Source organism: Anolis sagrei, chromosome 2 (genome assembly GCF_037176765.1).
Source record: "Anolis sagrei isolate rAnoSag1 chromosome 2, rAnoSag1.mat, whole genome shotgun sequence".
Lineage (NCBI taxonomy): Eukaryota > Metazoa > Chordata > Lepidosauria > Squamata > Dactyloidae > Anolis > Anolis sagrei.
This window is the reverse complement of record NC_090022.1, coordinates 104,471,180-104,493,444: the sequence shown is the minus strand read 5'-3', so window position 1 is coordinate 104,493,444 and position 22,265 is coordinate 104,471,180. Positions and strand designations below refer to the sequence as shown.

At 41.1% G+C, this 22,265-nt stretch overlaps 1 protein-coding gene and 1 long non-coding RNA gene across 3 annotated transcripts in view; one reads left to right on the top strand and one right to left on the bottom strand.

Moving 5' to 3' along the window:
• Positions 1-19,725, bottom strand: part of LOC132768785 (uncharacterized) — a 39,183-nt gene extending 19,458 nt beyond the window's left edge. Inside the window, exon 1 of the long non-coding RNA XR_009630746.2 lies at positions 19,702-19,725. This is a non-coding gene — a long non-coding RNA (uncharacterized lncRNA). The remainder of the gene's footprint in view (positions 1-19,701) is intronic.
• On the top strand, positions 18,394-20,631 carry FOXI1 (forkhead box I1). Of its 2 annotated transcripts, none has more exons than XM_060765029.2 (2): positions 18,394-18,964; positions 20,357-20,631. In XM_060765029.2, exons 1-2 carry the CDS (start codon positions 18,394-18,396, stop codon positions 20,629-20,631), a joined length of 846 nt encoding a protein of 281 aa, XP_060621012.2. The 2 variants fall into 2 exon arrangements, with proteins under 2 accessions (XP_060621012.2, XP_060621011.2); XM_060765028.2 differs by having other exon boundaries at positions 18,394-18,967; positions 20,078-20,631.
• The last annotated feature ends 1,634 nt before the right edge of the window (positions 20,632-22,265 follow it).

Here is a 22,265-nt window from a genome sequence, read left to right as displayed (position 1 = left end):
ATGCTGTAACACGTACAGAGTTTTCACACGCTGAATGAATCATCCTTACACTGTGAAGTGCAGAGTTAATACGTTATTTTCCCTTTATCATCAGATTTGGTAAGCACCATTCTTTGCTTAATATTCACTGTTTAATATACATACTTTTCAAGTGTTTGAGAACAACTGTATCACTGCTAAAATATTCACACAGAAACAAGAGGTGTCAAGATGAAGGCATTTAATTCCGTTTCTTGATGAAAAAGCAGCATGGGTTTGCACAGGTTTTTTTCAACAGTATTGCATCCCCCAAACCTTGTTTGTAAATGATCAGTATTGTATATGAAGCTAAACTAATACCACAACAGTCTTTGAAGTATTTTTCAAAACAGTTATAATAAGATTTTTTTCATAATTATGCATTTTAGCTTACATCAGGAAGCCTCAGATGGACACATTGCAGATTGAATATCCTTTATCTGGCTATAAAAATCACTCCAAAAACTGAAACATTTTGCTGCTAGCAGCTCACTTCCTCCTTTGGGGAAAGTGGGCTAGCCACACCTTCAGTGCCTGCTGAGGGTGGGAGAAGGATTTGCCCACCCCTATCCTTTGCTAAAAGAGCAGAAAGTGTGCTGGCAGCCAGATAAGCATCTGAGATGTCTGCTTTTTTGCAGGGGCCTTGCATAAGCCAAGTTTTCTCATCACTCTCACCCTTCTCTTTCCCTCATCAGGGCCCTTTGAGGAAGTATCAGCAGGCACTAGACATGTCTCATTTACTATGCATATCCCTCATTCACTATGTATATGTCTATGTAGCAGAGAGTTGTCTACAGCGATTGGCTACAACTCCTAACAGTGTGGACACACTGTTTTCTAGCTGAATTTGGAGACATCCAAAATTTAATCTATGACTTCCTGCATTCTGTGGATGTTTTTTGAAAAGAAGCTGGGTAACTACCCATCAATACCACGGCTGTATATTTCTACATGGCAAATGGTTAGGCTAGGTGCTGCTTATGGTCTCTTCCAACTCTACTATGCTGTATCCCAATATCCCGGGAATGCTCTGCCCCAGTTCCTGGTCAACCATTCCTGTGGTGCTGGCAGAACCAAGAGAAAGCACTCTTCAGGAGATCTAAAGTTGTGCAGGCTCATTACAGGGAGATATGGTGTTCCAGCTCGTCTAGACCCAAGCCGTATGGGGCTTTATAAATCATGAACACTTTGAATTCGCCTGGAAATGTATTGATTACCAGTGAAGCTATTTCATCAAGGGAATTTCGTGTACCCTATAACCAGCCCTTGTCAGCAATTTGACTGCAGCATTAACTCTATATTCATAACTGTTTTAGTGAATTCCACCTATAAATATTTTAAACTAGCAATGTTAAAATTGACTATTTCTCATTCAATGGCCAGAGCTGCTTCTCCTTTAACTATGCTTGAATACCTATGTAACTTGTAGAAACAGACATCAATTTCAAGAAAATGCATTTTTCGGGATGTGTTCTACTTATATCAATGCATTTTTCTAGTCCATGTTCATATCTATGTATTCTTCTCTTTTCTTTTTTCCCTCTATTTTTTTATCTCTTTCATTTTTGTGACCACACCTTTAAAATTCAACACAAATAAGAAAAAATTAGTAAAATGTATGCAATTGTTGGCTTACCATTCAGCATCTGATTCACAAGAAATTGCTGGAATATGATTATTCAGAAAACAACAGAGAAGGAAGGAGTGCATGAAAATGGTGTATACACTGGATATGCTTTAAAGGTTTTTAAATACATTGTTAAGTACAACAGATGGTTTGGGTGATTCAAGCCTCAAATGCCATCCCTAATGGTGTGTCCATAACTTTTAATGCAAATTTCACCACCAAGTACCAATTGATTTATGAATGAAATATGCACAATTACAGAGACCAATGCAAAGAATCCTTTGAAGTTTTGTCAAAAAGTCAGTTTTAAGTTATAATGCATTTTATCTTGAATTCACAGTTTCTGTGTGGTAAAGAGCATTTTCCATCTAAGTTAGGCACAGAATTCGAAGGCAAAAGATGGCAGAAGTTACAAATAAATGTAGGAAAATACAATTAAAATCAGTGGAATTTAATAGTAAATTAAGTTCTAATAAGAATTTAGTCAACCACATTTGTTTTCTACTTGACAGATTTTTAGGTTTACACTACTCAAGAATTGAAACTTTCCCTTTTGATATATAAATATATCTAGTTATATATTTATAAATAGATATATTCAAACATTAATGTATAATAAACTCACAAAATCAATTGGTTAATTTGTCAATTAAAGTATTATTTTCTGATAATGTATATCTGTATATTAGGATCCACAATAGCGCATTAACTAAAGCAGCGGTTCTTAACCTTCCTAATGCTGCGACCCCTTAATACAGTTTCTCGTGTTGTGGTGACCTCCAACCATAAAGTTATTTTTATTGCTACTTCATAACTGTAATTTTGCTACTGTTAGAAATCATAATGTAAATATCTGATATGCAGGACGTATTTTCATTCACTAGACCAAATTTGGCACAAATACCCAATACGCCTAAATTTGAATACTGGTGGAGTTGGGGGGTGGGATTGATTTTGACATTTGGAAATTTATAGTTCATCTACAATCAGATAGCATTCTGAACTCCACCAATGATGGAATTGAACCAAACTTGGCACATAGAACTCCCATGACCAAGATAAAATACTCTAAGGGTTTGGTGGGCATTGACCTTGAGATTTGGAGTTCTAGTTCACCTACATCCAGAAAGCACTATGGACTCAAACAATAATGGATCTGGACTAAACTTGGTACGAATACTCAATATGCCCAAATGTGAACACTGGTGGAGTTTGGGGAAAATAGACCTTGACATGTGGACGTTGTAGTTGCTAGGATTTATAGTTCATCTACAATCAAAGAGCATTCTGAACTCCACCAACAATATATTGGGCCAAACTTCCCACACAGAACTCCATGACCAACAGAAAATACTGTGTTTCCTTATGATCTTTGGTGACTTCTCTGACAACCCCTCGCAACCCCCCAGGGATTCTGACCCCCAGGTTGAGAAACACTGAACTAGAACATTTAGGTTTCTTGCAGAAAGAAATCAATATTGCATCAGTCTCTGCTAAACTGAGCACTCTACTGTTTTTAGGTTTATTTTAAGGGACGAAATCGTTCTTCCATCCAGATCAAAAGTCTGCTGACTGGCGTTTTGTGATCAAACAATCTTCCTAGAGAGTTGTAATATGGTCTGTAGCAATGGAATTTTAAAGTACTGTGGAATTTGCAGGCATATACCATGGGTGAAGACAAATGCATTGTAAAAATCCTGTTGTTTTTTAAAAAAAAGAAAAAGAAAAGAAAGAAGCTATTTTCTTTATGGTAATTAAAAGGTGTAGGCTAGTGTAAGTAGGCAGTATATTCTCTGTGTACATAACACTAAGGAAAAGCAGCAAAAAGTGGAAAAGTCTCTATGTTCTGCTAGCAAACAGAATTGCTGGATTCTAGTGGGAAAACATGGTGGCATCTTTACACTTTCCAGTGGCACAAGGGTTTTTTCCCATCCATTTTCCCAATAAATGGATGATTCTTGTCTTTGTTTGATCCATTCTGCTTCTAATTGGTTATTCTACTTGGCCACCACAGATAATAATTTCCTCTGGAGCCAGGTTTACTTTTGTGTGACTGAGGATGAGCAAGTAGAACATGCCTTTGTGGCATTTCAGTCATTAAGCATCTCATATTTAAACTGAACATTGAGCAACAGCAAGTGTAAAAATAATATTCTCGTGCCACACATGCTAGGGCTCTGGCACATACCGGTTGAAATCCTACTTATCATTTGCATAGTATAAAATTATGAAGGTGTAAATACCTCAGCTGCCAACAGGGACATGGTTTCTTGAATTGCACAGCAGTTACCCAAATCTATCACTCAGGAACATAAGAACCTCCTCAGCTGAGCATTTCTATGTTCACAGCAGCATCAAAGAGCTTGCGTCACCCTGAACAGGATATGACTATTTCCTGAAAAAGTCCAGCAACCTACATAATTGTGTGCCCTCTGATGAAAACTGAAGAAAACTGGGACACACGAAAACTCAATGCATGTAGCCAAGCAACAGCAGAGTGTGGCCAAGATGCCACATTTTTTTGAGCTAGGAGAGGCTGCAGGAGTTTGCTATTGCCTGGGTGTACTGGGAAGGGAAATATTCCATCCCCTTCTATTCTTTTGCCCTAGATGAGTTAACTGAGTATAAACTACCTTTGCTGGTTGAACTCAGTTTTCAGAGAATGAAGAAAACTGAGGACCAAGGAGAAACACGGAAGGAAAAAACTGGGACAACGAATGTAACTTTATCTACACCGCAGTTAAGTCAGCAAGAGGATTGTGGCCTTAAACTTTGTGAGGGGACTGAGGACGGGAGCAGGCTGGAGAGGTCCGGAAATTGCAGGGCGGGACTGGGAAATGAATGGATGGGAGGGTTAATATGAAACGAAATATCATCAAACCTATCAGCCATCATTGAATCATGGGTTGAAGACAGGAATATGCAACATACCTCAGGAGGTGGATGTTCCATTGGTCGGGGGGTCCCTATAAGAGTAGTAATGGGAAGGGGGAGATACGGGAAAAGGAGACAATCAATTTGGCCTAGGGATCATGAAACAACATTAGTAGTTCCAAATCGGTCTCCTGACATGGTAAATTGGAGTATCCAGGATGGCAGTCTCTCCGGATTAAAGGTGGTGCTGTTGAACGCCAGATCTGTCAACGGAAAAACAGCTTTCATCCAGGATTTAATTCTGGATGGGCAGGCAGATCTGGCATGCATAATGGAGACCTGGTTGGAGGAGGCTGGAGGTGTAAATCTAACCCAGCTTTGCCCACCAGGTTTCTCCGTGCAGCACCAGCCGAATCCGGAGGGCGGGAAGGAGGGGTTGCAGTGGTCTATAGGGATTCCATCTCCCTGACCAGGTGCCCCATCCTGCAGTCAACCAATTTTGAATGTGTCCACCTGAAAGTAGGTGACCGGGACAGAATAGGGATTCTGTTAGTGTACTGTCCACCTCGCTGCACTTCAGTCTCCCTACCTGAGCTAGCCGGGGTGGTCTCAAGCCTGGCGTTGGAGTCCCAACGGCTCATTGTGCTGGGGGACTTCAACATCCACACCGAGGCCACCTTATCAGGAGCGGCTCAGAAATCATGTCTTCCATGGTGACCATGGGGCTGTCCCAATTAGTAACTGGCCCTACTCACAGTGCTGGACATACATTAGATTTGGTTTTCTGCCAGGGATGGGGGGATGGTGGTGGTATAAAGGAGCTGACTATTGCTCCATTGCCATGAACTGACCACTACCTGATCAGGTTTAGGCTCACTGCACCTACTAACCTCTGCAGGGGTGGAGGACCCATTAAGATGGTCCACCCCAGGAGGCTTATGGATCCGGAGGGTTTCCTGATGGCTCTTGGGGAGTTTCCTGCCACCTCGGTAGGTGATTCTGTTGATGCTCTGATCACTCTCTGGAATGGGGAGATGGCCAGGGCAATAGATATGATCGCTCCACAACGTCCCCTCTCAAGTAGCCGAGCTAAACCAGCTCCTTGGTTCAACAAGGAGTTGGCAGCGATGAAGCGAAGGAAGAGGGAACTAGAGAGCATGTGGTGTTTGGATCCAAGTGAGCCAAATTGAACATGGTTTGTGGCCTTTATGGCATATGCTGCAGCAATAAAGGCCACAAAGAAATATTTCTTTGCGGCCAATATTGCATCCATTAAGAACCGTCCGGCGGAGCTGTTTCGAGTTGTCAGAGGCCTATTAAATCCCACAACTCAGGATGGGAGCACTGACAACTCAGCAGCCCGCGGTGAAGCTTTTGCTTGGTTCTTCGTGGACAAAGTCGCTTTGATCCGTTCTGGTCTGGACACCATGTTAACAGCAGTCTCTGAGAATGTAACACGAGCATCTGCTTGTCTGGTTTTGATGGATTCATTTCAATTGGTGAAACCCAAGGATGTGGACAAGATACTTGGAGGAATGAGAGTGACCACAGGCATCCTAGACCCCTGCCCATCCTGGCTTCTAAAGGAGGCCAGAGGGGGATTGGCCGAGTGGGTGAAGGTGGTGGTTAATGCCTCCCTTCGGGAAGGCAACATTCCAGCAACCTTAAAACAAGCTGTAATAAAACCGCTGTTGAAAAAACCATCACTGGACCCCACTCAATTCGTCAACTATCGGCCTTTTTCCAATCTCCCCTTTTTGGGCAAAGTCCTGGAACGTGTGGTGGCCTCACAACTCCACGTATTCTTGGAAGACACGGATTATCTGGATCTGGCACAGTCTGGCTTTAGACTGGGACATGGGACCGAGACAGCATTGGTCACCTTAGTTGGTGATCTACGCTGGGAGCTAGACAGGGGAAATGTATCTCTGTTGGTTCTGCTGGACCTCTCAGCGGCCTTCGATACTGTTGACCACGGTATCCTTCTGGGACACCTCGATGGAATAGGCCTGGGGGGCACTGTTTTACAGTGGCTCTGGTCCTTTCTGGTCCTTTCTGGAGGGTCGCACCCAGAAGGTGTTGTTGGGAGACACCTGTTGTCCAGGTTCTGAATTGGTGTTTGGCTGCTGTGACGGTCTGGATGAGGGCAAACAAATTGAAATTGAATCCAGACAAGATAGAGGTACTCCTGGTCAGCCACAAGGCCAAACAGGGCATAGGGTTACAGCCTGTGTTGGATGGGGTTATACTCCCCCTGAAGACGCAGGTTTGCAGCTTGGGTGTGATCCTGGACTCATTGCTGAGCCTGGAACCTCAGGTCTTGGAGATGACCAGGGGAGCATTTGCACAGTTAAAACTTGTGCACCAGCTGCGCCCGTACCTTGGAAAGTCTGACTTGGCCACGGTAGTCCACGCTCTGGTTACAACACTCTCTATGTGGGGTTGCCTTTGAAGATGATGCGGAAGCTTCATCTAGTCCAATGAACCGCAGCCAGGTTGTTAACAGGAGCGGCGCTCGAGGAGCATACAACCCCCTTGTTGTGCCAGCTCCACTGGCTGACAGTTTGGTACCGGGACCAATTCAAAGTGCTGGCTTTGGCCTATAAAGCCCTAAACGGTTCTGGCCCAACTTACCTGTCCGAACATATCTCCCCTTATGAATCACTGAGTACTTTAAGATCATCTGGGGAGGCCTTGCTCTCAGTCCCGCCTTCGTCACAAGCACATTTGGTGGGGACAAGAGACAGGGCCTTCTCAGTGGTGGCCCCTCGGCTATGGAACACCCTCCCTAGGGAGATCAGATCTGTTCCCTCCCTCTTGACATTCCGGAGGCAAGTTAAAACGTGGCTATTCGAGCAAGCGTTTACAAATACAGAGTAGCTAATATAGGAAATCTAATGACCTGACAATGGAACTGGACAATGCTTGAGAAAAATGAGACACTGATGATGTTGTTTTTACTGCTTTTGTCATGTCTTATACTGTTTAATGTTTTTGTCTATATTATGTTTTATGTATACTGATTTGTTGGAAACCGCCTTGAGTCGCCGATTGGCTGAGAAAGGCGGTATACAAATACAGTAAATAAATAAATAAACAAAACTGCATACATAGGCAAAGCCAGAACAAGCTCAGAGGAAATGCTTCTTTGCTTGGCCTGACATCACATTTACATTGGATTATAGCCAGAGTACAAGCAAAGGTATATCAATAAAAGGGACAACCATCTGCTACATTCTGCCTGAGGGAAATAAATGGAAGAGCTAGAAATATGGGCGTGTTTCAGGCCTGAGGGAAGAGGGAGATGGAGAGGACTATCTCAGCAACAACGTGAGCCTGTTGAAGGGGCACATTTATCCCAAACACGTTCCCCCACTGCAGTCGAATTACAATGTTCTCCTTCTCTTTAACTTACAGCCCCTTTTAGGCCTCCTTTTAGGTGTAATACCTGCTAAGTTGGTTTGAAGTTTGCAGCACTGGAAGGAAGATGTGCCAGTTGCTTGCGCCCCACTTTTTCAGGAAGACTGAATAGTCCAGCTGAAGGGGAAAGATTTTCCTTGCTTTTCAGAATGCAGATTGCGTGGGAGCTTTATAGAATACGGTACAGGAGTGCTGAAATACCGGTGCTTAAATATTTCTGTCAAAAATGCACATAATGGTGTATATGGAGATGTTTTTCCATTGAAAGATGCAGTTGGGTTTACATTTACTTTTAAATTCTGCATTTTTAAAATAATGTTTTTAGAAATGGGAATTTGTATTCTCATTCCCTTAACTGCAGCCCCAGCCAATGCACCCCAACGAGCCATTAACACAGGATAAGTCTGAAGAGTGAAGCATCATAAAATATACATTTCACATGTTACATTTCCATATAGTACATATGCCAGTTTTTTTTCAAAAATAAAAAGAATATAAATTCAAACCCAGCATTGGCTGATACTGTTTTCAGACATTACATTGATTCCTAAAGTACATTTTTTTTCAGATCCCAAGCAATGATCTGGGTGAATATTGCATATATATCAGGTAATACAATGCACACATCAGCTACCTGGTTATGAACAGCAGTTCCTGAACCATACTGTATTTTATGGGTTTTGAAAAACTATTTTCATAACTGGTGATTAAGTAGTTTCTTAGCTATCTTACATCTGGATGATTTTAGGGGCTGAAGCCCTTAACATAGAGCCTCCATTTGCTATTATGTACGTGGCAACTTACTTATCTCTGTCCCTATCCTGTGTGAACAACACTGAGATGTGTTTCATACCAGATGAAAAGATACTCTCACTACATCTTGTGAAAATGCCATTTGTTATATTAATCACTGATGTAAAAATGTGTTTCTGTGCATTTGTGTAGACATGAGGGAACCTCCCTGAATCTAAAAATTGTGATATGAGAACCTGTTTGTAGCCACATGAAAACTAACCTAACAGTTCAAATACACAGCCCTGCCTATCCCATTTTCCCAAAGCACTTCCAGCAGCACTCACTAGAGGGAACTATTCACCTACACTATTTGGAACAAACACAATTGAATAGATTATATGTGCAAACTCCAGGTTTGCCTTGTCCAAACTTGATTTGAACTTGGTCAAAATATATAATTTATTTTGTGAGGGAAATATGTTTTAACTCAATTTATCTTCAAGGTAAAAGAAATACTACTCGTGCATTTTTCTACCTTTTGACGTATGAGGTGACTGAGTTCCTAAGTAGAAATATGTAAAAGATTTGGGGAACTGAATGAGTCTCTGAGGCTGGATTGCTCCCAGGGTCCCCTAAGGAACCTATGTATGAATAATGTCAAGGCCTGGGCCTTTATCACTAAGTCTTATTGCTAAGACACCATCGTCTAGCCCTATTTTTTACATTGCACAAAGAATTATGGAGAATGGGAAGGAGAAAAGGACACAACTGGTACCTCCAAAGGGAATCCACTCAGAATTTTAGTCCGATGCATTGAGAAGTTATCCAAAATGTTGAATAATTGTTATTATGTGCCTTCAAGTCTCTTCTGACTTATGGTGACCCTAAGGCAAACCTATCGCAGGGTGTTTCTTGGAAATATTTGTTCAGAAAGGGTTTGCTATTGAAGACAATGTAACTTTCCATTAGGTTTCCATGACCAGGTCAGGATCTGAACCCTGGTCATTAAATTCATAGACCAATGCTCATGTCATTACACCACAAATTGGCTCTCAATGGCTAAATTGTTGCATTGTGTGCCTTCAACTCATTTCCTACCATTGAGGTCCTGAAGATGAATCTATAACTGAATTTTTCTGGCAGGCTTTGTTTAGAAGGGGGTTGCCACTGCCTTCCTATAAAACTGGAAAAAATTCATTTGTCCAAGGTCAACCAGTGGATTTCATGGGACAATGGAGATTCAAGAGTCACAGACTAATGCTCAAACCACTTCATCACACTATCAAATGTTGAATACCCCTTCAAAATAAAATCAGTAACCCAACTTCTTGAAAATTAAGACCCAGAATGGATTCACTGTTCCACTGTCAAAATAGCTGTTAGCTGCCACAGAAATGCTACTCCAGATTTGCATTTATATGCACTCAGCTTTGGTCAAGGAAGGTGAGGGAAAGGTGAAGTGATCTCAGCTAGCGCTTCAGCTGAACAAGGGAAGGGGAAACAGGACTCAGCAAGATCCACAAGTCTCTAGTCAAGTGAAAGGGCAGCTTCATTCTTCCTATGTGCCCTTCAAGCACTCTCTTGATGCCTAAGCCAGCTTTATCCATCTCTTTCCCTTTCCTCGTCTGAGGAAGGTTGTGCAGGAACAAGACTCACTGAGCTTGGAGGCCCTTAGGTGCAGCACAGTGGGTTTCCCATCCCATCTCCCTTCATGGGGCTGGGAAGAGAACTTCATGAAAAAATGAAGAAAGGGGGCTCCCTTGAAGCCTCATGGGCCAAGATTGTTGTGCTTTCACCATTAGAGAGCACAAAGGATTTTGAATTCGGCATAATAAATTTTGATTGAATTGTACTCTAACTTGTGCTTGGGCAAGGAAGAAAGATACAGAAATCAGAGTGCTTGACCTAGCACTGCTTCTGCTTTAGAGCCACAAGCTAGAATCATAGAGTTTGAAGAGACCTTAAAGGGCCACGAAGGGCCAACAATCAAAGAACCCCTGGCAGATGTCCATCTGCCCTCCTGAAAAACCTCTTGAGAAGGAGACTCCACCAGACTCCCAGGCAGCATGTTCCATGCCAACACATCTTCAGGCAAGGGTGGAGCCATTATTATACAGATTACCATTAATTCTTCTTGAAACTGAGTAGGGAGGGGAGAAAAATAATTAAGATTATGTCCAAATTAACCATCTTCTTTATCGCTGAAGTTTAAGGAACTGTGTATTAAAGAGGCAGCAATTTGGGTCAGGAAATCCTATTCAGTTGTGAAAAAAAATCCTCATAAATGTATTTCCTGTAGTAATGTCAATGCCCTGAACCTCAAAACTGATACACAGTGTAACATAAATAAGGGCTAATTCTCATAATAGCAACAAACAAACAGCAAAGTTTGAGATTTTTTTTCTTTTAATGTTATGCATTCAAACACTTATGATCTCATTAGATGGGCTACTTGGCCATTTGAGCTTCCCTTTCAGGATGGGGCCCATTACATGATGCACACGTGGTGTATGCTGCCCCAGTGGCAACATGGGAGCCTTTCTGTGTTGTCTTACCAGCAATGGGGGCGGGGGGAAGCTGGGCAGTGATGCTTCCCTGCATGGGATGAGGGGGGAAACAAGTTGCACAATGCAGGGTGTGGGGCAACAGCTTCCCCCCACCCGGGAGCCCATGGATTCACCACGATGTGTGGCGAATCCATGGACCTTTGTGATGAGGTCCTTTGATGCAAATGATAACACACAAGGAAATGTAGCTGGTTTCTGCTCACTTTGCAGAAAAAAACTGGGCAATTCTGCGGACAGGAAAGTATAAAGAAATGCTCATGTATATTTCTCTGTACCAGAACTTAGAAAGTTAACTTTTGTACTACAACTCCCAGATTTGCTTCAATGAAGCTAACCTTTAGTCATGCTGACAGAGCAGTCTGGAAGCTGTAGTGTACATATGTGTTTAGTGTATGTATGTGTTTACTGCCAAGTTCTGCTTAACACACACTTAGTTGTCCAGGTTGAGTTCATTCCCTTTTTACTATATACTTAACAGGAAACAGGGATTGAGAGATTTCTAGATAAGTTTTAGAGTTGGAGGGAAAAACCTTTGAAATGGCTCTTTTCTTCTGTGCAATGTCATGGATTTTAAAGCTAAACTATCAAATAAATTCTGAATAGTACTGGCCACAGGGGCTCTGCTTTGTTATATGATGCCTTAGCATAGTGTAGATGTTTTAAATGTCCTAGAGCTTTCAGCTCCCCCCCCCCCCTCTCTGCCATAGCCCTCACGTCTTTACAAACCCTGTGGATGGAAAACACCCGTTTCACTTTATTTTAACTGTAAATAAGGACACCCTGCCTCAGGGAATAAGCAATTCAAAGCTAAATCATCAAAGCCTACATGTGGCTGAACTTTCACTTACATGACAAGGAGCCTTTGGAAGGCTTTCCACCTGTCTAGCTTTCAAGTTCACTATTTACGAATTATGCATCCCCCACTCAAATATTCCAGCTGCATTCTTGTGAAAGATCCCCTTCTTTTGACCTTAGTTAGTTCATCTATAAGCTGGGCACATTCATTACTTGCGAGTCTCTTCTTAAACAGATTTTATGCAAATGTGGAGCTCAGAAAGAACAGGCAAGTTCTCCCTGCCACTTATTGTTGATAATGAATGCAAATAAAATAAGTGACTGAAGTAACTGAAAACCTATTCAGCACCGAAGGAAGATGTTAAGAGAATTTGACAATGAGAAGGTGACCTACAGTCTGAAGAACTCTAAAGTCCTGACACAGACTATTCCAGATCAGAGGTGGCAAATTGGACAGATGAATGCATCCACATCAAAATTCCTTTTTGAAAATAGAGGAAAGGGTTTCAGATGTACTCACAAGGGAACTATCTGGCTGGCAAACTGGCCAGCTGTATTTCAGTCAAACAACATCTTTGTGCATTCCAAGAGTAGGAGGCAAGAAATCGATTGATTTTACTTTTGTTTTCCAGAATTGTGCCATGTTAAAATCAAATTTCTTTCATGTTTTTAATAATAAGAATAAGTTGCAATTTGTAAAATGGGTGCATGTTTTAAAAGGAAAGGACATGGAGCTCAAAACATTTGAAGTGTGGAAGAAAGTGAAGCTGACAGATAAATCAATCTTGGGCCAAGGTTTGAGATTTAGCATTTCTATTTTATTCAGATGTCTTGATGGGTGCTGTGCTACCAGATACGTTATGCTGCTCTTCCTCACTCCCCAATTCCTCATCTTTAGCAGCTCGTTGTCATACCTATCATCACTTAACAGATGAAAACAGGACGCATGTGACCAAGCAACATCAGTGTGGTCAATATGGGAAAAGCTAGCAATGCGGAGGAACTAATAATAATATTATTATTATAACTTTATTTTTGTACCCTGCCTCCATCTCCCCAAAGGGACTCAGGACGGCTTACATGGGGACAAGCCTGAATTTAACATGGTTAAAATATAACACAATAATATTCATAAAACAATCTAAACAATATAAAACAAACCACACATAATATAATATATAACAATCATCGAGCAAACCCACCAATGGTCTGAGTTCTGAGTCAAAGTTGTGAGCTCAGGTGGCAGGCCTGGTGCAAATAATTTGCAAGGATAGGGCTGATGGGTATAGTGCTGAAGCCAGATGACAAAGTTAGGAAATGGGGGGGGGGGGATGTACAAAAAGCACTATATCTCTAGTTAGGGAGCAGTGACAATGTGCACATTAGTTAGAGGGTATGGTCTATGCTAAGTCAGCTGTGCTTATTTGAATGTGCTAGCTGCAAATGCAGGATAATTTCATTTGTTGCCTTTTGCTTTAAGGAATTTCCTGTTATTTGCAAACTGCATATTTAGAATTAAGGAATGTTGGCTTTTAAAAATGCAAATATGGTAGAAACAAAAATAATTATTTCCTCCAAGCCCTAGAATGCATATGTAGTTTTTTTTCTGATTGAAACTTGACCTGTGTGCAAAGACAACCTGTAAAGCAGAAAAAAACACTGTTCATCTGTACTCGAAGGTAAGTTCTCTAGTTACCTTTGAGGACAGCTGAAGATTGTTTTCCCATAAACAGGGGGTTTGGGTGCAGAGGACTTCAGCCATGCAATTCATTCTCTTAGATCTGGAGTCAGCTAGTCTAGCATTCTTCTAGATGGCAACAATAACTGAGGAATTCCATGAGTGGTAGCTGAAAAAAATAACTCTTCCAAACTTTGCACAAAATCCCATCTTTTATGTTATTGGAACTTCCTATGAAATGCACTTCACAACTGCTCTTTAATTCACTATCACAAAAGGAAATTTCATATCTCATCCTGTGCTACAGCATCTCTGTACCAATTCATTTGTTCCTGCAGTATGACAGAGCTCTTTTCTGACCTTCTCATGTCCGGTCAGCCTTCAAGGGGGGAAATAACACATCACAGCCTGCCTGTTCTTGGAGGAACCGAGAAAAGACACTTTAGGTGACCACAGGTGCACTATAGAACTAGTATCTCAGGAATTTTTAAAAGAAAACTTTATTGTAGCAGTGAAAATCCTTGACTATCCCATACTTGTATGTAAGGAGAAATAATTAGAGTAGTTTTCTTCTTAATGTAGAAGAAAGTAAACAGTCCTCTTGGGGCCCTTCCACAGAGACCTATATCCCAGAATATCAAGGTAGAAAATCCCACATTAACTGAGTGTGGACTCAGATGATCCAATTCAAAGCTGATATTATGGGATTTTCCATCTTGATATTCTGGGATATAGGGCTGTGTGGAAGGGCCCTTGGTATCCTCAGATTGAGACTATCCAGGAACCAGGTGTTGTAGGCTATATTTCAGAAGAAGACCACTCCTGAGCATTCCTTGCTTAAGAAAACCCTAGGAAATTATTGGAGATGTCCTATGTTGACAGGTGACCTGAAGATACATACATACATATTCAAGTTCAGCATTACAATATAGCAAGAGAGATTCAGGTACTCCTAATTGTTGGGCATTCACATTTATGGTCATGAATGACTTGGCATGACCTCAAAAAGCTGTCAGCTTCCTGACTGATGTGTTTCTGAGACAAACAGTTGTCTCAGGTCCCCGATGGGACTCTCTAGCTTCTCAAGGAACTCCATTATAGGGAAGCGCTCTGTGAATATCATGTCTCAGCACTCTGCTCTCTGGCACCTCGGAAATGCAGGATCTTGGCCACCCCACTCCAAAATCCTGCTTTCTGCACAAAAGGCAGTTACATGCCTGAAAAGGAAGGTCCCCCCCCCCCCAAAAAAAAACCAAACAAACAAACAAACTCTCAGACATGGAAATCCACTGGTTAACCTTGGGGAAGTTGTAAAGGCAGGCCCCATGAACAAGTCTTGCCAAGAAAACCTCATGATAGGTTTGCCATAAGGTTTTATAAGTAAAAAATAAATTGAATACTAACAGTAATATATAAAAGTACTAATTATCATAACTTCTTTCTTAATAATAAGAATAAGAATAATAAGAAGATAAAGAACAGCTTTATTCACGTATCCCGCCACCATCTCCCCTAAGAGACTCGGAGAGGCTTACACATGGGACAAGGCACCTAAAAACAGAACATAAAATTTCTTTACATTATATTGGATGTAGCTTCATTATGCCCTTGTTGATGTAAGAAGTTGCTACATTATCAGGCATGTAGCCAGGGAGGGGGGCTTGGGGGGCTTCAGCCCCCCCCCCCAAATTCTCATGGTGGTCCGCGAGAAGGCCTTTACTGGTACATTATTTAAATTGTTATGTTTATTCATATCATGATCTGAGCACCATGCTCAATATATCCCATATGCATGGGGGTATTGGGGTAATGATACAAAAGGTTTGCTAGAATAGACCCTCTTTCACTCAGACTCAACGCCCCCCCCCCTTGAATCAAACTCAGCTCCCCCCCCCCCCCCCGAATCAAAATCCTGGCTACGGGCCTGCTACATATAAATAGCCAAGTTACTTCCCTTTTTACTTTATTTTACATATGGAAGCACAATATACACAGCTGCATGTGTTTGTTTGTGTCTTCAAGTCCTCTCTTGCCTTGAGACATGTTATGCTGCCCCCGCTCCCATTCCTCATCTTTAGTGGATTTTCATAAGCAAGAAATACTGAGTAGTAGTTTGTCATTGCATTGCTATGACATACAACTTAAAGCACTCATTATTTCTCGATGGTCTCCCTTCCAAATGCTAACCAGGCCAGGCACTGCATAGCTTCCAAGATCAGACTTGATTTAGTGCCTTCATTGTGATTTTGTTTGTGCCAGATACCCCAAAATAAGTTAGAATTAGAGATCTAAAATTGATTTTAATTCAGCAAAAATTAATTCAGAGTGCTGAGTATGACCTATAAAGCACTATACATCTCTAGTCCAGGCTATTTGGCTGATGGTATCTCTTGATATGAGCCTGCACAGGCCCTTAGAGTCTTAGCCCAACCTCCATTACAAGCACATTCATGGAAACGCAAGAGAAGACCTTCTCAGTGGCTGCCCCTCGACTTTAAAACTCCCTTCCTAGGGAAGTCTGAATGGCAGACTTTTCCCTGGAGGCAGACTTTTAAAGAAGAAAGGTTTTATGATTTTTAATAGCCTTTAAATGGTTTTTCACTATTTACTTTTAATAGTGTCAGGTTGAATTCTATTTTAATGTTTATATGTTATAGATTTTTAATTACACATTGTATTGCTTTTAGCAATACAATGAATCATTTTTAAGAGATGAGAGTGGATTATTATTATTTGAAACACAACAAGATGAGTCCACAGCAAACAAGATCACTCTTCTGGCTGTTGCATTGGATCGCACGTTGGACACTTCCCTAGTGTCTAGGACTGTGTGATATATCGGTGAATAATGCGTGCAGATCCCAGTAAGGTGGTCTTCTGCAGCTGGCAGATGGTAATTTTGTCAGTGCTGATTGTGTTTAAGTGCAGGCCAAGGTCTTTAGGCACTGCACCCAGTGTGCCGATCACCACTGGGACCACCTTGACTGGCTTATGCCAGAGTCTTTGCAGTTCGATCTTTAAATCTGCATATTGTGTCAACTTTTCCAGTTGTTTCTCTTCAATCCTGCTGTCACCTGGGATTGCAACATCAACAATCCATACTTTGTTTTTTAACATGATTGTGAGGTCAGGAATATTGTGCTCCAAAACCGCCTGTCTGAATTCGGAAGTCCCAGAGAAGTTTGACATGTTCATTTTCTGTAACTTTTTCAGGCTTGTGATCCCACCAGTTCTTTGTTGCAGGCAGATGGTATTTGTGGCACATTGGATTATTATTATTATTATTATTATTATTATTATTATTATTATTTTATTCTGTTTCCAAATCTAGTCAAACTCTGCCTGCCAAAACACATGTGCTCCATTTGCTTACTTCTCTCTAAAACAAAAAAAAAGATCTTTGTTATTTGTTACAATGTCCTCAATTTTGGTGATGATCAAAGGTGGCATACAAAGGGAAATTCAACAGATACTGGGGTTTTTTTTCAGCATGTAGAAGTTTGTTTGAGAGTAATGTGTGGCCCTCCCAATATTATTGGACTCCACATCTCATTTGTAACCAACCACATGTAGAACTGACATTGTATCACTAGAACTTCAGTCTTCCTAAATAAAAGATGGGCTAAAAGTGCCATCTTTTTGTTGGCTGGAAACCTGTGGTGTCTTAAATCTTTATATAGGAAGCAGACATCAAGGCTCAGAGGAATTTTGGTTGCAAGTCATGCAGTTGCTGAAACCATCAAAGAGCTTACTATATTTAAACGATCATTTCTTTGTCCCCACATTTAGAGCAGTGGACCTAATTTGATTTGGCCACTGCTCCAAATGTCAGAGGCATTGCCTCATGACTGTTTCCCTTTGATGGTGGGACTGAGGCAGGAGTACATGAGAATTAACAATTAAAGGAGTGATTTACAACCCAATTAGCCCTCTTCAACATTCTGAGAGTTACCTCTGAGTAACCTTGCAAAGGGCTGTTTTACTGGTAATGCAGTTTCCAAATATTGTTCAAGCATGTTGTTCCAAAGGAATTGTTTCTCACTGCAGCAGCTCATTTCCAGAGTTCAAAAGAGTTACTTGAAAAAGCAGTATTCTTTTCTTTTGTGGGGTGGCTGGAGAATGTAGTCCAAGAAAGTAACTTTTCTGACCGCCTTAATAAAAGCAATTGTCAGACTGAAAATATTCTTAGAAGGATTTTTTCAAAAGTGTATTCCACAATGTAAACAGTATTAAGACCCATGAAATAGTATATTATTTAACATATATAATTAACTATACACAGTATATCAATTGTATTTCACTTTACATTTGCTATTGTGTCTAACTGAAGTTGAGAAAAAAATCTAACTGCAATCAACTTTATGTGCCAGTGATTTTCAGCTTTCTTACTGTCAGTCAGAGCAGTGGAAAATTCCTCCATTCATTTAAAAAGATAAACAGTTGTAACTTTTGAATTTGGTTAATGTGACATCTATTACTAGTGTGGGCTGTCAGCATTCCAAAAGGGGATATCACCAGATCTCCAGCCTATCAGGATCCACTAGGCTGAGCCTGAAAAGTAAACCTAAACATGGACAGGTGTATAAGTACTAGAGCTAGCTAGCTCAGGTGATGCACCTGTCTTGGGGAAAGGAGTAACACAGGTGTGCTGTAACTTGGTCAACTGCCAGAGCTAGATTATGAGCTCATTTGATCCACAAATACACTCACCACCACGCTGCAGCCCACAATTTCCAAACATCGGCCAGGAACCTCCTGAAATGAACATCTACTATGAGAACTTTTTTCACCCCCAGAATGTTCCTAGCCCACAGAGGCCTACAAACTTTGAGACAGGGGACTACAATGCTACACCCAACCCTTACTTGTGTTTAAATGGACCCTCCATCAATGCTCCATCTTACCTCCCAGGCTTCAATGGCAGTCCGTACATCCCACCATCCTATGGAATGCAAAGGCAGCTCTTGCCCAACATGCACGGCTTGACTGGGAATGAAATGGGCTGGCTCCAGATGCCATCTCAAGAAGAGCTGATGAAGCTGGTGAGGCCACCTTACTCCTATTCAGCACTCATTGCCATGGCCATCCACGGAGCTCCAGACAAGAGGCTGACACTCAGCCAAATCTACCAGTATGTTGCTGACAACTTTCCCTTCTACAACAAAAGCAAAGCTGGGTGGCAGAATTCCATACGCCACAATCTGTCTCTCAATGATTGTTTCAAGAAGGTGCCTCGGGATGAAGATGACCCAGGTAAGAAGGCTTCCTTGCTCCTCTTCCTATCACAAGAGAGCCAGGGACTATCATGAAAGTTAAGGTATCTATTTCTGCACCAGAGTATAATGCAGTTTCACTGCTAGCAATGACAGAGCCCATTTTCTTTTCTGTGTAGCCTTCATTGTAAGAATACAATTAAGAATGCTTCTCTCATCCTTTACTAGATCCTTTACTAGATGTGGGCAAAATCCACATCCCTTAGTAGTTAGGAATATCCTAAAACTATAGCTGTTTGTGCAGTTATTAAAATTGCAATGAGTATACACCTGCAACAAAATAAACTAACCTGTTCCTTTAAAGTTTTTTCCCCCAAAAAACCCCAAACAAAACATCAATATCAATTTGTGCTCACAACAAATCTCTTTACCTTCCAATGGTTAAAATGCCTTTCCTGGAAGCCACTGAGAATGCTCGCAATTAGGAAATTCCTTGTTCAGTCCACTTTTAATAGTACTTTGCTCATAGGCACTGATAGGTGAACTAAGCCTTGTAAAGCTTTACCTTGTATTTTAAATACACAGGGCAGTATAAACTCTATCAGTTTTCACTATAATCTTGGGGTGATCTAGCCTTAGTTCTTTCTCTAGTTACTTGGATTGCCTAGCTTTGTTTAATGTTGTCCAATTCCGCAATAACTTCGCTTTTCAGGGTTATTTTACCTAACTGTAGCTTCTTTTAATTTCTTATTGAATGACAAGGAGAATACTTACTGGCATCCACCCGGTTGTCTTGCCTGAGGTCAAATACTGTCTTGTCTCAAGTGAATTTTTCTGATGCTAATTAGGGGGTCTGTAAAAAATGCCATGGGGTGGAGTGGGCTCTTACGTCTGATAAGCAAAAACTCTAGGGAAGATCAGTTTTACCTAAGGGCACCCTGGGCAGGGCTTGGCTGTCAGGATACGGGCATATTTGAATAAGAACAGTCAGTAGGAGTCTGTCTTTTCATTTGATCTCTTTAAAAAAAGAAAGAGAAGAGGGTGTCACCTACAGTATTGCTTTTTCTGACTCCTTGCCAAAAAATGCCCTGAGAACCAGCTCTTTGTTGGCTGAGATTATATTTGTGTTCTGTTGCTCTTGTTCTAACAGGGAAAGGCAATTACTGGACTCTAGATCCAAACTGTGAGAAGATGTTTGACAATGGAAACTTTAGGCGGAAGAGGAAGAAGAAGTCTGACTGCAGTGCCAGCACAGCATCTCTTGCTTCTGACAAGTCGGAGGACAGTGCCCTCAGTGGAAGCCCCAAAGCAGCAGAACATCAAGACATGTTAGAAAACTCCTCGTCTGGCACTGAGACCTCTCCTGAAAAGAGATCTCCACCACCCTCTTCTGCCGCTCCTTGCCTCAACAACTTTCTGTCCAGTATGACGGCTTATGTGAATGGGTCCAATTCAGTGAGCCGCTCTGTGCCTCTAGGACTTAACACTGACACTGGTGACAAATTGGGACAGAATATGGTAGGATTCAACTCATACTCTCCTCTTTCCAACATCCCTGCTCATGGCAATGGAGAATGGTCCAATCCCATGCCCTCTAGTCACCTCGGCTACAGCAGTTCGGTTCTCAATCAATTCAACACCAGTTTCTACAACAGCCTTGCTGCAAATAATAGTCTGTATACAAGAGAAGGAACTGAAGTGTAAGGGGGAAAGGCAGGCCTTATGAGAGAAAAGTATAAGAATACAAAGGGAAATAGAAAAAACATCAACTCCACACCTTTGGTACTTTGTTAGTCAAATTTCTAGACAAACCTAAAGTTTTCTTTCATGGCACAGTGACTTTAGGCTGTGCTTATACAGTTCTAACCTTCAGAAGATTTTCTACTTGTCTTAGGCTTTGTACAAAAAGAGCACATTATTTAAAATTCCACATGAGTCAGTGGAAATATCCCTGGTTAAATACTTTCTGCCATTGAAACAGAACATAATGATAACTTAATGTACCTCTCTTGGAAAAAGTTATATTTTAATTGTTTTGCCATCATAGTGCAATGCATGTGCAAAATATGAATAAAAATATAGAAATAATATTCATTAACTGGTGTCAGTTATACTGCCTTGCTTAACTGAAAATAGGAGGCATGTTCCAGCCCTTAATAAGTATTTTAATACCATTTGGATTGAAACACAAGATATCAGCTGCTTCCTTCTGAAGTATGTATGTATAATCTGATGGGTTCAGTGTAAAATGAGATTAAAGGGGGAAAGTGTGGGAAAAGGCAGACATCCAAGAAGTTATTCATTGTCTCTTTCTCATTCTCTCTCTCTCTCACACATGAATCTATCTTTGCCCATCTTTCAGCTGTCCTGCAGCTTCCCTCTTAATATGTAAAGATATGAGGAGGAAGAAAAAATATCTGAATTACTGTTTGGATCTGTTTCAGAACTCATAATGTTTTTTTTTTGTTTTTTAAAAATGAAAGTTATAAAACTCTGCTCACAGCTGGACAGGTGCAGGTAGTAAACCTTGTTGGAATAATGTATTGTCGAAGGCTTTCATGGCCGGGATCACTGGGTTGTTGTAGGTTTTTCCGGGCTATATAGCCATGTTCTGGAGGCAATTTTTCTCCTGATGTAGTTCTCTCATAAAATGTTCTGCCTGTCTGTCGTGTATGTGAGTTGTCTGTCATATATGTGAGTTGGAAGACAAAACGGTGTCTGTTTAACAACATTAGAACAAAGTCAATGTACCTAAAATCCAGGGGCGGTTTTGAGTTGATAGGGAGGGTGTCAATAATGATGTGCAACTGGGGGGAAATCCTCTAAAGCTGGCTGTTTGTTTTACATTTCTTTGTGTATTTTCTTTTTCCACTGTAGTAGTGTAAATGAAGCATGAGTTTTTAACTGCCTAAATTTAATACATGTACCCCTTTTATATTCCGAATGTAGTACTGCAAAGCATAAAAGAAGAATGTTTTCTGCTGTGTTCAGTAGTCTCCCCTGGAGTTTTCTGGTGTTGAGTAAAAGGACTAGTAATGGGCAGAGCCAGAGAGAAAAGAGGATGAAGAAACCCAATCTATTTCTTTTTAATTCTCTCTGTCTCTGTTTTCCCTACCCATTGTGGATGGAATATACTAGTCAGAAGACTAAACATTGCAAAAAGCTTTTGAATTCCTCTGAGGCCTACAGTTTACCTACTCCTGGTCTAGATGAGACAGACATTCAGCAGTCTTGCAATACAGCCCTGTCCATGCTAATCCAGCAATAAACATTACACATTTAAGTGTGGTTTATGCCCTGTTAAGAGTCCATAGGATTGCAGGTCTTAACCACTTACA

What these genes read in the sequence shown, in the direction of transcription:
- FOXI1 (XM_060765028.2), top strand. Translation starts at nt 18,394, where the DNA reads ATGAGCTCATTTGATCCACAAATACACTCACCACCACGCTGCAGCCCA. An exon ending in TCGGGATGAAGATGACCCAG is followed by an intron (nt 18,968 to 20,077) that starts GTAAGAAGGCTT and finishes TTGTTCTAACAG; the next exon opens with GGAAAGGCAATTACTGGACT.